General features: G+C 35.5%; 1 protein-coding gene across 1 annotated transcript in view; it reads left to right on the top strand.

The window, feature by feature from the left end:
• Positions 1-12,482, top strand: part of prim2 (DNA primase subunit 2) — a 73,000-nt gene extending 60,518 nt beyond the window's left edge. The window contains exons 13-14 of the mRNA XM_051125333.1: positions 7,632-7,700; positions 11,996-12,482. Coding sequence (XP_050981290.1) covers positions 7,632-7,700; positions 11,996-12,208 — 282 coding nt within the window. The 3' untranslated portion in view covers positions 12,209-12,482. The remainder of the gene's footprint in view (positions 1-7,631; positions 7,701-11,995) is intronic.
• The last annotated feature ends 4,627 nt before the right edge of the window (positions 12,483-17,109 follow it).

The raw sequence follows: 17,109 nt of genomic DNA, 5'->3' as shown, positions 1-17,109 counted from the left end.
GTAATGACAGCTTCAGCTCTGTGTTGATTACTTTGACCTTTACTGTATCCAGTGATTTGATGCGTTCTTTAAAGTACTCTTAAAAGTCACTTCAACTGATTTTTTTTTTTTTTTTTTTTTTTTTCCCCTCACACATTAAAGCAGCTGCAGTGGGCCAGGCAGTGAAATGAGATGAACCGGCCTTGCTGTAATGTTCTCATGGAGTTATAATCCTTTGACGCTAATGTAATTAACGGGCTGGTTTTAATAAGGCCATTAAGTTCGGAGTTAAAAGGCTCTTAAAAAGAATATATACATAAAGCCAAATCTTGCATACTATCTCCGGTTTTACTGTTAAGACTTCTAGCTTATATGACCGTAGTTAGCTATCAAAAATTAATATATGATATAATAAGAATATATATATTTGTATTATATATTTACATTTATTTATATTATTATTACTATTTTTATTTTTATTATATTATTGCCATATTTTGTTTTAGTTTTGGGGGGTATTGGAGTTGTAAATTATGATAATAGTTAATAAATGTCATATAATTAGGACTCTTTTTCTAATTTCCTTTTTTTCTATTTACATTTTTCTGGATTCAGTTTTCTTTTTTTCTTTTTTTTTTAAATTTTTTTAGACTCTTTTAATGGTTAAATTTAAAATTATTAATTAAAAAACATGTCTAATTAACTTCAATCTTGAAGCTTACACAATTTAACAGCAATGTATTAAAAGTTTAACAAAAATTGAATTTTTAAGGCCCTATGAAACTATTTTACATTTTTCTCAAATTCAGTTTTCTTTTTTTTTCTTTCTTTTTTTTTTTTTTTTTTTTTTTTTTTACCAAATTCTGTTTTCCAATAATTTTCTTTATTTCCATTTTAATGGTTTCATTACATTTTAATAATCAAAAGCAAATTATTATTATTATTTTATTCCAGAAATAATGTTGTGTATTTACATTTTTCAGGTAATATTCCTTAAAATAATTTTTAATAATAATTTTATTAGTAGTAGTAGTAGTCCTTTCATTACATTAATATATTTCTGTCACAGTTTCTTCAAGTTAAACCAAGCTTTTATTTTGAAGGGTTGCTGTGAAGATCTTTAAGTTTCTGATTGTATACGATATAACAATATTATATGACAAAATCATATACAATATCAGTAGTTTTTCTCAAAAGAAACGATAAAATGCTCATAAAGTGACTTTTAGTGCAGTTTTAGAGGTTATGTTTGTGTTCATATAGGCTACTCCTATAAGAGGTGGCAAAAACTGAAAACAGTGCAACTGTGCCATTCATTCACGCAGAGACACGCAGAACCTACAGGATTCATATTTAACAGTACTTTTGTGGCTTAATATTCACAGACACTAGTCCATATCGCCTTTTCATATATTCGTCCAAAATTTAGCAAATTCCACGACATTCTGTGTTCTACAGTAAATTAGATTTTTATGACTGGATTCCATCCGTGATTTCCGCATTCGTGGAAATCATAAGGCCTTATAGAATATTAAAGATGTGCATTTAATTTTGAATGAACTGATACTTTGAACTTAAGTAATGCAAAGCATGTAGCTTGAAGTGCATGGAAATTATTCTTAGCTATTTGAGAAACGTTAGCTTGTTCCTACTGTAAGGTGTGCAGGATTTTCTTTTTTTTTTTTTTTTTTTTTTTTTTTTTTCCTCTCACATGCCTCGTCCACTACCACCCATTGTGCAGTTGAGGGAAATGGCTGATGGCTGCCTAATGCAGTCCGACATGCCAGCCCAAGGGTAGCACATTTCCAATCCAATTAAATTCATAATTTCATTGGAGACCCCAAGCAGTGTCCTTATACACTCTCAGTGTTCAGAGTCTTAGACCTGTGGGCGTGTGAAGCAACAGCTTGATGTTCACCCCAGGAGCTCTCGCAGCACGTGGCCCACTCGTCGCAGCGCCAGCCCAGTGCGCTGGATAATTAAAAACCTCAGAAAATGTGAAAAGCCAGGGTAGTAGGGTGATTAAAATGCACAACGTCAACCTTCTCAGTCAACCTGTCTATTGACAAAGTGACATTACAGTCAAAAGGGCGAGACTCCAGTCTGGAAAGAGAACTGCTGGAGAAAAGTGAGCTCACCTCTCTCGCTCACAGTTAGAGCTCGTCACAGCGTGACTCTTACCTTAGGAAGTGCAGATTAAAGGATTGCATGCTTGGTTCACAGTTCAAACAGTGGAAGAAGTAGTGAGAACATGTAGTCATGCGTAGCATGCATGTTACGGATTTAATCCCAGCATTTTTCACGCCACCGCTTAATACTGGAGCAACCCGGGAAATTATAGTCTTATGTTGCGCCTGTTTGTTTGCTATTTAATTACTAAGCCACAGATATAATAAAGCAGTCAGAACAAAGTCAATTTGTGCCCGATTCAGCTTCAAGTTCCAGTACATAGACATAATTTTGTTACTTTTTATTGTCAGAGTAGATGCTTTATTACAGGGGTGACGAACTCCGGTCCTGGAGAGCCTGCGGAGTTCAGCTCCGACCCTCACCTGCCTGTAGCTTCCTAGTAACTATTCAGACCTTGATTACCTTGTTCAGGTGTGTTTGATTAGGGTTAAAGCAAAACTCTGCAGGGCTGCAGCTCTCCAGTACCGACGTTCGCCACCCCTGCTTTATTACAATAGCATCATATAAGGAATAATATTTGCAGTGTTATGATTACTTAAAGGAATAGTTCACCCAAAAATGAAAGTTTTGTCATCATTTACTTATCGTCATGATGTTCCAAATCTGTATGAGTTTCTTTCTTGTGTTGAATATAAAAGATATTTTAAAGAATGCTGGTAATCAAACCATTGGTCCCTGTTGACTTCCATAGTATTTCTATCCTTACAATGGAGGTCAATGGGGACCAACAACTGTTTGGTTCCTCAGAATTCTTCAGAATATCATCTTTTGTGTTCAGCAAAAGAAAGAACCTCATGCAGGTTTGGAATGACATGAGGGTGAGTAAATGATGGTTGTAGTGCAATATGTTTGTGACATATTGAATATTCATGCCATGTTAACAAGGATTTTGTTAACAGTGTTAAATTAAAGGAGCAGTCCACTTCCAAAACAAAGATTCACATATAATGTACTCACCCCCTTGTCATCCAAGATGTTCATGTCTTTCTTTCTTCAGTCGTAAAGAAATTGTTTTTTGAGGAAAACATTTCAGCATTTTTCTCCATATAATGGACTGGTATGGTGCCTCGATTTTGAACTTTTACACTGAGGGAGAAAATACAGTCAGAGTTTTTCGACATACCCTAACTGTCTTGAGCCAGAATACACAGAGTTCAGGGATCATTCAAGGCAAGGCAAGATGAGCGTTTGAGATTAAAAAAGTATTTAAATTGTATTTTTTTTTTCATAAAGATGGTACATTTTTAATAGTTTTCTTATGACTGAAAGCGAGTATTACTAATGTCTCTGGGAAATCGTTCTCTTCTAATATTTAACCATTGACTATAGCCATTCAACATTACTGTATAATTGAGTGCAATAAATTTTAACATTTATTAGACTTTAAAAAATAACTTTAAGCAAACTTGAAACAATCTTCACATTAACCCATTATTTACACGTGTCCTTTAACAAGTAGGAAATATACAGAAATTGAATAATGTTAACTAAATAACTAGACACTAAATACTAAATTAAATATAGATGAATCCTTAAAACTACAAAAGATTTTAAAGATAAAGTTATTGATTTTTTTTTTTTTTTTTTTTTTTTTTTTGATCATATAGACATAACAGCAGATGGGTTATTAGGTTATTTGACTGCTATTACTTTAAGAGCTGCCGATTCTGATGCTTGTAGTTTCATACACGCTTTAATATGACATGACACGGGCTACAGTGTGCTTCGCTGTTCAATTAAAGCATGCGTGATACAAGTACAGTATAACGGCTGACAGGACTGGAAGATTAGTTTTTACTGACATATGGCCTGACAACATCTCATCTGACCGCTGTTCACTATTGTTTCACTTACCTTTCCCTCGCTCGTTTGACTAGTGCTGGGCTGAAGTGAAGTTGGAGTGTTCATATTAAAAATCTCCCATTTAATATTAAGTCTCCCATTTAATGTGGTCGTAAAGACGTTCTGTGACTAAATCAACGCACCTCTTGTCAAGAAAAAAAGAGACAGAAGCAGCAGTGTGAGTAGGGTGGCTGACCCTAGCCCCGCCCATGCGTTAACGGTGTTCAGTATTGTTAACGCCGTTTAACTGGAAAAATTAATCGCCTGCGTCAACATGTTAATTTTGACAGCACTAGTAAAAATCCATGTGGACATCATTCCCCAGTCACACTTTTTATATTTTGTTTCTTCTGATTTGAAAAAGATTTTTTTTTTTTTTAATCAGCCAGTCATAGTGGGTTGCTAAGTATTCAAAGAGTATCTTTACCTACCTGCACAAATATATTTATAAGAACCTCACAAGTCGTTACAAGTCAAATAAGTGCGGTGTTAATGTGTAATGCATGTTATTAGCTGTTCCCGGCTATGTTATCCGCAGGCAATATGTTAAACCAGTGATATTTATCTTGTTTTTCGCAGCATACATTGAACACCTAGCTGGTGTCTAGCTGTATATTTTACCATTGCTTCCCAGCAGCGGTTGTCTCTGGAGCTTTGAGTTAGGTGTTGGATGGTGTTGGCTCTCACCTTTAAGTCCATGTATTATGCATTTCAGCTCTTGCCGATGCTAGCTGAGGTGGAATGGCATACTTTACCACAGGGAATACATGGTGTTAAAAGCATCACCTGAGGGGAGGTCTGAAAAGGAAAGAGAAACCGAATGTGTAACCACTTCTCCTTCTCCCTTTGATGGCATTTTGCCTCTGTCTCTCAACTGAAACCTCATAAACGTGTGCTGTGTCAGCGGAAGTAGCACAATGCATTGTTAACAGTGTTATAATCTTTATTGCTCATCAAAGACTGCTTAGATATTGATTTGACATTTTGACCCCCTTTACAGCTGCCATTAAAGGGACAGTTCACCCAAAAATGAAAATTCTGTCATTAATTACTTACTCTCATGTCATTCCAAACCCGTAAGACCTTTGTTCATTTTCGTAACAGAAATTAAGATATTTTTATTGAATTCTGAGAGCTTCATCACACACATGCATCATGGTGCTCTTGTGAACACACATCGAAGACTCACCCAGAAGAGAAGAATTTTAATAGTTATCGTTTTTGTTTTCTTTGCACACAAAAAGTATTTGTGTAGCTTCATAACATCATGGTTGAACCACTGATGTCACATGGACTATTTTAAAGATGTCCTTACTACCTTTCTGAACCTTGAACGTGTCAGTTGTGTTGCTGTCTATGCAGGGTCAGAAAGCTCTCAGATTTCATCAAAAATATCTTAATTTGTGTTCTGAAGATGAACAAAGGTCTTGGAGGTTTGGAACAACATGAGGGTGAGTAACTAATGACAGAATTTTCATTTTGGGTGAACTAACCCTTTAACATGCATTGTCAGTGATCAGCTTGTAGCTGGATGTCACATGAGCACATTAAAAGTCTGATGTGAATGTACTTTCAGATTCATTTATGTTTGGATTTAAAGGTGGTCAGGGACGTTTTTGACCATATTCTTCAGTGAAATTGCATTTGTGTTATCTAACTACACAAGTAATATGTAATACAGACACTGTTTGTGCTACAAATAATTATTATCCGTCACTTTTGTGGCCTTATAGGTTATAAGTTTTCTGTCAGGTTCAGGTTTTATCTTGTAATGCCTTTTAATATACCTTTGATAACACAAAAAGCAAGTGTTGTGTTGTGACTTGTTGTTTTTTTCTGCTAGCATCCATTACTGTGAGGATGCTTCTGAAGTATGGAAGCACATTAGAACATACATCCTTTTTTTTTTTTTTATCTGTCAGAATTGCAAAAAGCATTTTACGCTCTCAGTCAGTGTTTTTCAGTTTCCACAGTCTCTGCAGTGTAATATGTAAGTGGCGTTTTCCATTTGTACTCTCTATCTGATCATGCTGGACGGTGTAAATAAAATTTTGTTAAAAGAACATCCAGTTACTCTTTGGCTATGAAAGGCATGTTAATGGCCTTGTTAAGGTGGCTTTGACATTTGATGCTTTTTGCTATTTTGTAGAGACAAGAAGATTTCAGAAAATAAATTATTCATACTTTAATACTTTATTCAACTATATATTTTTTAATTATCTACACAGATACCTTTTTGGAGCATACTTGTAAATGCATTATAAATAATTAAAGGGATAGTTCACCCAAAAATGAAAAATCTGTCATTACTCACTCACCCTTATTTCGTTCCAAACCCGTAAGACCTTCGTTCAGCTTCAGAACACAAATTAGGATATTTTTGATAACATCCGAGAGCTTTCCGACCCTGCATAGACTAGGGTGACCATACATCCTCTTTTCCCTGGACATGTCCTTTTTAAAGCCATATGCAAGACTTTTTTCTGGATCCCGCTCCTGCTGAATTTCGGGCCATTACCTGCACATGCAGTCATTCTAGTATTGAATGTAATTTCCGTGCATCAGGGAGCCACTGTCGTATGCAAAGTATTTAAATCTGTTTTGAATGAGCGGCTATTCACTTTCACTTTCAATTTCGCAATCACACACACTGTATAAAGGGAACACATCTTACAGGATCAGATATGAGCACATTATCTGCTGAGCAGCAAATCTTTCAGCATGATTTGTCAGTCATCTCTCCTTACTCTTGTCTTGACCCATGATCAGTTAAATCTGATTCCTGCAGCTTGTGTTGGGTTGCCAAATCTGCATTTTTTGCATGGGCTTGGGCTGATTTTAAACTGTTGTGAGTTAAATGTTTGAAATATTACATAAATAACATTTGACTGAAATGCATGTATTAAAACATTTTGCATTCTACCGGTGATAAAACTGTGCAAGATTGTAAGTTTTGTGATGCCCACTGGTAGGAAGCCTTTTAGCTGTTTATTATCATCATTCTGCACAAGGTTGACTGTAAAATATACATTTTAGGTATGGAAATGAAATATTTTGAGTTTTGATATGGGATATGGTCATTGTGCTACTTTGCGCTACCCCCACGCTTGCGGCCTCCACTGTCCTCTTTTTTTGCAAACTAAAATATGGTCACCCTAGCATAGATAGCAACATATCTGACACGTTCTAGGCCCAAAAAGGTAATAAGGACAAAATTGTTGAATAAAGTAATTTTTTTGTTTTCTTTGCACACAAAAAGTATTCTTGTAGCTTCATAAAACTAAGGTTGAACCACTGATGTCAAATGGACTACTTTAATGATGTCCTTACTGACTTTCTGGTCCATGAACGTAGTAGTTACACTGCTGTCTACGCAGGGTCAGAACAATCAAGGATTTTATCAAAAATATCTTAATTTGTCTTCTGAAGACAAATGATGGTGACATGATGAGGGTGAGTAACTAATGACAGAATTTACATTTTTGGGTGAGCTATCCCTTTAAGACCACTTTTTATTGTACTCTCATTCATTATCACTCTCACTGCTCTCAACTTTTTTTGACTTCCTATTCCTATCTCACCCCCAACCGTTCATCATTTTCTTTTTTTTTTTTTCACAGATTCTGGAGCTGGTCAAGGGAATGCACTATCAGCTGGCCTGCCAGAAGTACTTTGAGCTGACACACAATGTAAGGATGCTTTTCATTTTGGCCTGCTGTAATTGGGCCTGCTTTTGTCAGCTCAGGGACAGCCCTGCAAAGTATTCACAGAGCCTGAGCATTGTAGTCACGTCCGCCGTTAACTTGAAATCCAGTAGAATCTTAATCTGTAAAGTTTTGTATAGCACTTAAAGATTCATTAACCCTCTAATACATGCTGTCTGCTACAAGGACAGATTTTTTTTAACCATTTAAGAGCAGCATAGGTGTTAAACCATAATTCTGTATGACTGTCCATTTTGGCTCCATCCCAAATGGCGCGCTTGATGTAAATATGCAGATTTGAGATGACCGTTGCTTGTGTCAGTGAAGTCCACGAACCCGTAGGGTGTTGCGTTTGACATTTGAGGGCTTAGGGTGGCATTTAGGACAGGGCCTTTATGTCATAGTGTTATTTTATTTATAACATCAATTCAGCATGGTGATAGTCCAAATATCTCTGGAGTATCTACATTTATTCCAATGGACAGATGTGTAATTCTCTCAGAAACTAGCAATTATTATTTTTTTTTTTTTTTTTAAGTAACAAAAACTTTTTTTTTTTATCTTTTCTGATTTAATAAATCATGCATCAAAGAGTTAAGCCTTCCAAATTTTATCATCTAAAGCTTTCTGGTGAAGACTAGAACAACATTGTCCATTCAAGGTCATTAATATTTTCAGAGCATGTTTAAGACTAATACTGTAGTTATATTTTCAGGGCAAGCGAGCACAAACTCTTATTAAATGATAAATGTGCTGAATCTTTGCTTTTTCTATTTGGATTGCCCTTTGAGATTGGACTTTTCAGGGGCTGTGCATTTTCAATATGCTTTCTTTTGACAGGGGCATAATGGCGGTGGATTTGTGTGTCAGTACTGGTTTAGAAAGCAAATGATTACAGCTCTATTTAAATGGTTATCTAATGGATTTTTTCTGATATCTTCTTATTTTCATATTGGAGGGGGTGGATATGACTCTGGCAGCAACTTTTCTGTATTTTATTTATTTTTTATTTTTTTGCCGAGCAGAGAGAAATATTTCAGAGCAATGTCAGTCAAGATTACCTGCGTGACACCTGTGCCCTGTCCCTCTGCTAAAAACGCAGCCCAGCTGACAGGTTGAGAATGAAAATGTGCACACACCAACGCCACAAAAACTCACGCTATCTGCTAGGTGACAGGTTAATATGAAGAGGGGGGGAAAGACAGTCTTGGATATGAAAGAGATTGGTAAACCTTTCAGATGTTTGTCAGCAGTGTGTTGCTAGATGGATTTTAAACAGGGAGGCTTTAGTAACAAGTAAACTCATGAGCTGTTTTTTAGTATCTACTACAAACTTCTAGATCAGAAGTACTTATAATGCTGGTGTGAAATAATTTTAAATGAGTCTTTCTAATTAATTGATTTTTGTAAATTCATTGTAAAAGTTTTTTTTTTAGTTTTTTACTTAGTGTTTCCCAGTTTTACTTTTAGTTCATTTATTTGTTGTAATTTATTGTCTTTTCACTTTAGTTTTCCTATAATTGTTCGTTTTTTTGCAGTTTTTTTTTTGCAGTTTTTTTTTTTTTTGCAGTTTTGCAGTTATAGTTTAACTTTTGTAGGGCTGTTGCGATTTGTCGATTCTATTTGTGGTATTTTTGATTTTTTTTTAAATCCTCAATTTAATTTTGCCCAAGTCGATTAACCGGCAGAATACCAGAAGTGGTGGATTTCACGGACGAGAGTCTATGAAACGCATTATTAGACTGTTTTCCAAGGCTGCATGATATATTAAACCCATTTAAAAATCATAATTAAACACAATCGGGAATTCACAAAGGCTATGATTCAGTTAAATAAATATGCAATGCAGGTTTCATTTATGTGCTTTCATTATTTACATGCGAGTAGGTTACATACGTGCGTTCACAGTAAATGCTAAAAGTCGTCTCAGAATTTTATTAATCAAAACAGCCTGTCTAATTAATAGTTTTACCGTTTTTTTTTTTTTGTTTGTTTGTTTTTTAAATTCTGTGCTTTCCATTACTTTTCTGTAATTTCTGTATCCCATTTTAATGGTTCCATTCAGTTGTAATGATCAAAACTTCAGTAGATTAATAAAGTCAATAGATTAATCAATATATAGTCGTAAGTAAAAAAAAAAAAAAAAAAAAAAAAAATTTAATGATATTAAATTTTTCATTATGATTTGTGTTATTGATATCTAGTGATATTTTTTTTCGTAATATACTGTGTTTTTAAAACAATTTTGGTAACAGTTAACATTAGTTAACTACCTTAGTTAATATAAACTAAGAGTGAACAATACTTCTACAGCATTAGTTAATGCTCTGTGAATTAATATGAACTAGCAATGAACGACTGTATTTTTATTAACTAACATTAACAAAGATTAATAAATACTGTAATGTATTGTTCATTGTTTGTTCATATTAGTTGATGCAATAACTAACATGAACTAATGGAACCTTATTGTAAAGTGTCACCACAATTTATTAATTAATTAGGTAAATAATTACATAAATAATGAATTTACTTTTATTTTTGTGGCCACATTAAAAATATATACACTACCATTCAAAGTTTAGGCTTGGTATGATTCTCTGCTTACCAAGAAAAAAAATTACTGTAAAAACAGTAATAATTGTAAAAATGTTTAATGATTTAAAGTAAGCATTTATTTGAAATGGAAATATTTTGAAACCGTATGAATATTTTTACTTAAGTTGATCAATTTAGCGGATTCTTCATAAAAAATATTAATACATTTTTTTTTTTTTTTTTTTTTTTTTTTTTATTGACTTCAGATGTTTAAACAGTAGTTAATTTGAGACATGAAAATGTATTTTAGTTTACTTTAGTTTTCCTCTGTTTTTATTATTTTAATCTTAGTTCTCAATTTTTTAATTATGAACAACAGCGCATAGTAAAAGTCCCCCACACATCTGTGTAAACACTTGAGATCATATACGCTGCTGTTCTTGCTGTTGTCGATGCTTTAGCTCAATGTCAAGATAAGTAAATCAAAGAGCGTGTGTATAAATTTCTAATCTCTTGCACGTCTAGATTTATTCCCTCAATAAGAAAGGTTTATAACAGTGTTTGTGTCTGCGCCACCCCTCTTTTAATGCCGTAATGCACTCAAAGTGTCATTGATAGGATATAATGGCTTTTAATGGCTCCCGGTGAAAGCCAGCGCCTTTGCAGTCCAAGGGCATCATTTAGCTCGTGGCCCCGGGGCGGCTCGGGACTGGGGTCATTGCTGATGACTAATAGCCCCGAGCCAAACAGTGCGGACGGCTTATGATGCGGGAAAATGAATAAGATGGCTTCCCTGATGAACAGCCTGCAATAACGGGATTTGAAAGATAAACTGCCCCCTCCCTCCTACCAAGCCCAATGAAAATCACATCTCTGAAATTCATGACTCATATTTTAGGGTAGGTGAATGAAGAAACCTCCGACGTTAACAGGCACAATAAAACATTCTTGTTGGAGCATCGGCAGATCCGCAGCACCTCGCCTTCCCTCCATCTGATACGGGATGCCGCAACCGTCTTGGCCGCAGAAACACGCTTGTTGGATTCGAGCGTAGGAGACTTTAATCACTGCCATATGCGCCCTCCGCTTTCACATCCGCGACACATAACAAATAGATGCTTGCGTTCCTCCCTCCCTGGCAGCATTTATTTAAAGGTCAAAATGTAATACTTCTCTGATGAAATATTTACACAACCGCAATAAATCAAACAATAGAGAAAATAATGAAAAGGAGGAGGGGAGCCGAGAGAGGCGGGCCTCGGAAAGGAGGAGAGCTTGTTGCGCATCCGCCGGATTGATCCGTCTCTAGGCCTCGGCTGGGATTGTTTCATGTTTATGCATATTTCATTTGGCACGGAGTTGCCGGGCGAGGGTAGTCCACTGTAATGTGTTAACTCTGAGATGAATCCGTGTAATGGATCTTTCTGTCCACAGCTTAACTACCGCAGGGACCCCGTGCACTCGATTCAGAGAGATGGGTTTGAAAGTTTGATTCATGAGGAGTATCAGGGGCGTGCTGTGATTGAAGCATAATTAAACAGCCATATCCGCTGCACTTAGAAACAAATGGATTGCGCTGCGTTCTGAATGCAATGCAGCTTTCAGGAATCCATCAGCCACAGACAACGCTGAAAGAAGGGAGAGATTGCATAGTAGCTACCAGACGCAAAGTCCCTGTGCAGGCTGGTTCAATGCAGTTGTTTCAAGTCATGTGCTTACTGAACTTGTTTTGTTGCTTTCAGGTTGAGGATGCTGGGTTTTCTCTCAATCACCCTAACCAGTACTTCACTGAGAGTCAGAAGCTGCTGGGCGGAGGACGGGAGATCAAGAAAGAAGTTGATGCATCGCAAAGAAGCCAAGAAAATCCTGCCAACGTGACCCGTCCGTCTCAGGCAAACTCTAAACAGGCCAATGAGGAGATGGGGGATTTAGACTCCTTCTTCCAGGATGAATGATTTTATACTACTTAAATCAAATCTGAAATGAATAGACCACATAGGGTCCTTCACTGTATTTGATACAGATTGTGTTTTCAGTACTGTTTTCAGTTCTTCCTTATCCTTGTGGTGATAAAATCCTTTCAAATTACCTGTTTTTTTATAAAAATAATGCTTAAAATAAATAAATAAAATTTGTTACAAAAAGATTTTTTCGTTTCTACTAAACCTATTAAGTCATAATCTGTGTAATGAACCGTTGTTGCCAAGTTAGTGTCTCTGTCACTAGATTTAGTGACTTTTCAGACTCCTTTAGGTACTTTTTTCCAAATAAATGCCTAGCGGCAAATCTAGCAACTTCTTGGGCAAATGTTATTTGTGAGTCTGGACCACAAAACCAATTGCAAGTAGCATAGTATATTTGAGGCAATAGCCAACAATATATTGTATGGGTCAAAATTATCAGGATATCATTAGGATATTAAGTAAAGATCATGTGCCATGAAGATATTTTGTAAATTTCCTACTGGAAATATATCAAAACTTAATTTTTGATTAGTAATATGCATTGCTAAAAGCTTCATTTGGACAACCATAAAGGCGATTTTCTCAATATAATGATTTTTCTGCATCCTCAGATTCCAGATATTCAAATCGTTGTATCTCGGCCAATATTATCCTCTCCTAACAAACCACACATCAATGGAAAGCTTATTTATTCAGCTTTCAGATGATGTATACATAAATTTTGCTGTCCCAGTGCACACACACCTCTGCTTCTACTCTGTTCGGCGGGTGGCTGAGAGGAGCAGCGCTTTTAGTTAAAATACATATTCTGTTTCTTCTAACTCTAATTTTTCATACCAATATAGCTAAAATCACAGTACAGTCATTGTCTGTATCTTGCAAGTATTTGATTTTATTAGATGACAGCTCGAGTATAAATCAGGATTTTAAGACAGATTAAAGGAGATGTCCACTTCTAGAACAAAAATTTACAGATAATTTACTCACTCCCCTTGTCATCCAAGATGTTCATGTCTGTCTGTCTTCAGGCGTAAAGAAATTGTTTTTTGAGGCAAACATTTCATGATTTTTCTCCATATAATGGACTTTAATGATGCCCCCAAGTTTGAACTTCCAAAATGCAGTTTAAATGCAGCTTCAAAGGGCTCTAAACAATCCTAGCTGAGGGATAAGGGTCTTATGTAGCGAAACATTAGATTATTTTCCGAACTAAAATTTACAGTTTATATACTTTTTAACCTCAAATGCTCATCTTGTCTAGCTCTGCGTGAACCACGTCAATACAGTTAGTGTATGTCAAAAAAAAAAAAAAACTCCTGTCTCATTTTTCTCCAACTTTAAAATCTTCCTATATGCAGAAGTACAGTGTAAAACAGTACAAAAAAAGGTAAAACAGTGATTTTTGAAGTTGGAGGAGAAAATGAGATGGGAGTTTTTTGACTTACCCAAACTATATTGACCCGGAATGCACAGAGTTCAAGCAGAGCTAGACAAGATGAGTGTTTGAGGTTAAAAAAGGATATAAATTGTATTTTTTTTTTTTTTTAGAAATTAACTGATTTTTTTGGCTAGATTTTAAAGAGCTCATTTAGAGCTCTTTAAAGTTGCATTTTGGAAGTTCAAACTTGCTGGCACCACTGAAGTCCACTATATGGAGAACATTCCTGATTTTTTTTCGTCAAAAACATAATTTCTTTACGACTGAAGAAAGACAGACATAAACATCTTGGATGACAAGGGGGTGAGTAAATTATCTGTACATTTTTGTTCTGGAACTGAACTTCTCCTTTAACATCTTTGAAGGGAGAGCTGGTCGTGCAGTCTTCAGGGTCAGTAAAAATCTTTTTTTATATAAATGAATAGTTTCATTCATCAAGGATGCATTAAATTGATCAAATGTAACCATAAAGAAAATTATAGTGTTTCAAATATGTGCTGTTCTTTCTGTTCATCAAAAATGGAAAAAAGTATCAGTTTCCACCATTTTAAGCAGCAACTGTTTATCTTTGCAATATCTTTGATAACAAAAAATGTTCTTGAGCAGCAAATCAACATATAATGATTTCTGAAGGATCATGTGAAACTAAAGACTGGAGTAATAATTGCTGAAAATGTAGCTTTGCAATCAAATATAAATTACACTTTAATCTTTTAACTGTCACTTCCATTTTTGAACACAGACATACACTATCCAGACGTTTTTATAATTCATGAATGAAAACATTTTGTAATATGATTTTGAAGTACATCTTCCGTGGTAATGCAATGTCTGATTTTAAAATGCCTTTTAAAGGATGAATTTTAAGATTTAAGTTTTGAACTATAATATAGTTTCTTATGATATCTAAAGCATGATAGGGAAAAAGGCAACAAAGAAAGTCTTTTGTGACAAAGGTCAGAACTCATGTTATGATGTAGATTTTTTTTTTTAAGTTGCACTCTTGACATATATTAATCTATTATTTTTTTTCTACATAATTTGTAACACAAAAATATGGTAAAATATCTATTTAGGAGTCTTAGACCTTTCCAACGATGTATAGTTTGTCATGATTAGATTAGGATTTATTTGTAATATGGTGAAGTAAATTTAGGTGTCTCACAGAGGGGGCGGTGACAGTTAAAGGGTTAAAATCTATCAAAATAGAAACCAGTTATTTTAAATTGTACTATTATTTTATAATATTTAAACAGGAGCACATTTCTCCAAAAGGGAATCTCAGAATTTATATTTGCCTTACATTTGCGTAAAAGCAGATGCTTTTATCTGAAGTGACTTTCTGTTTCCAAGCTGTAAATTTCCAGAGATTCAAACCCATGACCTTGGTGGTGTTAGTGCCATGCTGTACCAGTTGAGCTACAGGGACAGAAATTGATCTAGATTGACTGAAGCATACAGGCGACCGTGAGAGCACTGCTGCACCTGATCGTCACTGTAGAAAATAAAAACAATACAGTAGGCGGTTAGGATGAGGTGGGCCAATTTAGATGCCAAATAATTTGGGCTTCTCAGACTGAACCAGCTGCACTTTTTTCATTTAAATAGCAAATCTGAAAGTAAAATGGATTATTTTGGAAACGAAAACCTTGATTCGTCTTTCTTGCTCATCACGCTAGAGAAAGAAGTAAAGCGGAGTCATATTCTATTGCAGCCTCAAGGACATGAAGGATGTTGATTTTGGCCTCACAGGAGGTGCTTTCCATTCAGCGCTCACATTAAAGCTATCTGTAAACCCTTCATCCTCACTTCTGACTCTTAAACATAATTGCGCTTGAAATGAACATTTATTTTGAATGTCAAGCATCATTAAGTGGAGCAGCATTTGTTCTTTGTATGCCACAAACGCTATTTCCAAGTGTCTGTTGTGGCGGCGCCGTTGCTATGCAGTCTCACGTTGTTTTCTTCTGAAAACGTCCTTGAACATTGAAATATGCCCTTTGCATGATCAAAACCCTCCTCCTGGGTTCGCCTTACTTCTCACTCCCTCCGTAATGGCTTAGTTCTTGCCTTCTCTTTCTTACGGTGTACCCTGGACAAGCCAACATGCTAAATTTAGAGGCAATTAGAGGCACCGTGGAGTTAGACCTGCATTGTGAATGCAAATGCGTCCCCTTGGTAGGGCAAAGACAAGTAATAGTACCATTAAGGGACAAATTTAATGAATGCTCTTACCTTTAAGTGTGCATATGGTTTCAGCACAATTGTTATTCTCCAAATGTATGCACACTTCTTTGTTATTCTGGGTTGTTATATATGAATCACTAAAGCATCCTGTGGTTTCTCCAACCTGATGTAATGGTCTCTTAGGTGAAACCAAAAATCTGCTGTCAGAAGAAGAACTTTAGAATAAGCTCTAGTTCAGTCCAGTGCTTCTCGACGCATAATGATCAATGGAGTGACATATCTTTACCCCTTTTGTTTTGATTTGCAGGCAAAACAAAAAGTCTTTGAAAACTTTATTGCTGCATTCATATTGTTGTCTTAAACAACCATAATGATGTTGGATGGAAAGCAAAAGAAATTGCATTTCCATGCTTGATGACAGACTGACTGGATTTGAGGTTCATTTTATCTGACCTCGGGCCGTAATGTCGGGCTATGAAGCATGTTGTGACAGTGGAGCCGCACTGCCGGCTTTGCTTCAATCCTTCACCACGTCACACTAGCGGAATTAAATTAGCTTTGGAGTTTAAAAATGGAGCTTGACAGACAAGGGATTAGTGCAAAATAATATGCATCTGGATATAAGCAGTGCACAGCTGGGGTATTGACAACAAGAGACCTTCATGTTTTATATTTGGTAGCTCTAGACTGCATTTGACAAAGCCTCCCTCTATAAATCAGTGCACTGGTGCTGCTTTCAGCTTTGACGCATGACTTTGCAGTCATTTAGCCATATTAAAGCATCTTTGGTCTAAATTCGAAATTTAAAAATTGATTTCCTTTTCATTTATGTCTTGGAGTTTGAATATAATTGCCTACAAGATGTTACACAACAGAAGAATTTACTTGGTTCAACATCAGTTTTGTTACAAACCAGTTACATCATTAATTCTGACTAATTATGGCTATTTATTTCCTATCATGTAGAATATTTTTTCTATGTATTTGACACATTAAAGGTGCTGTATGTATTTTTTTTTTTGACTGTACCAAAGCATAAAAACAAAAATACATTCACAGGTATTTTGGAAATATGCTAAGTTCACATAGGCCACGTTTTATTGATGCTTTGGAGGCTGCTTTAGAGAGCGCTGTCTTGCGGTGTTGCCATGTCCTCATATTTACAAGGTAAGCATGTTGTTTGGTCTTAGCTCATAAAGCTAAGCACTTTATGTAGTTAATAAAGTGGTCTGTTGCGGATATGAGAAATGATTTTTTGGTGTTATAA

Source organism: Labeo rohita, chromosome 13 (genome assembly GCF_022985175.1).
Source record: "Labeo rohita strain BAU-BD-2019 chromosome 13, IGBB_LRoh.1.0, whole genome shotgun sequence".
Classification (NCBI taxonomy): Eukaryota; Metazoa; Chordata; class Actinopteri; order Cypriniformes; family Cyprinidae; genus Labeo; species Labeo rohita.
This window is presented reverse-complemented; position numbering and strand designations above follow the sequence as displayed.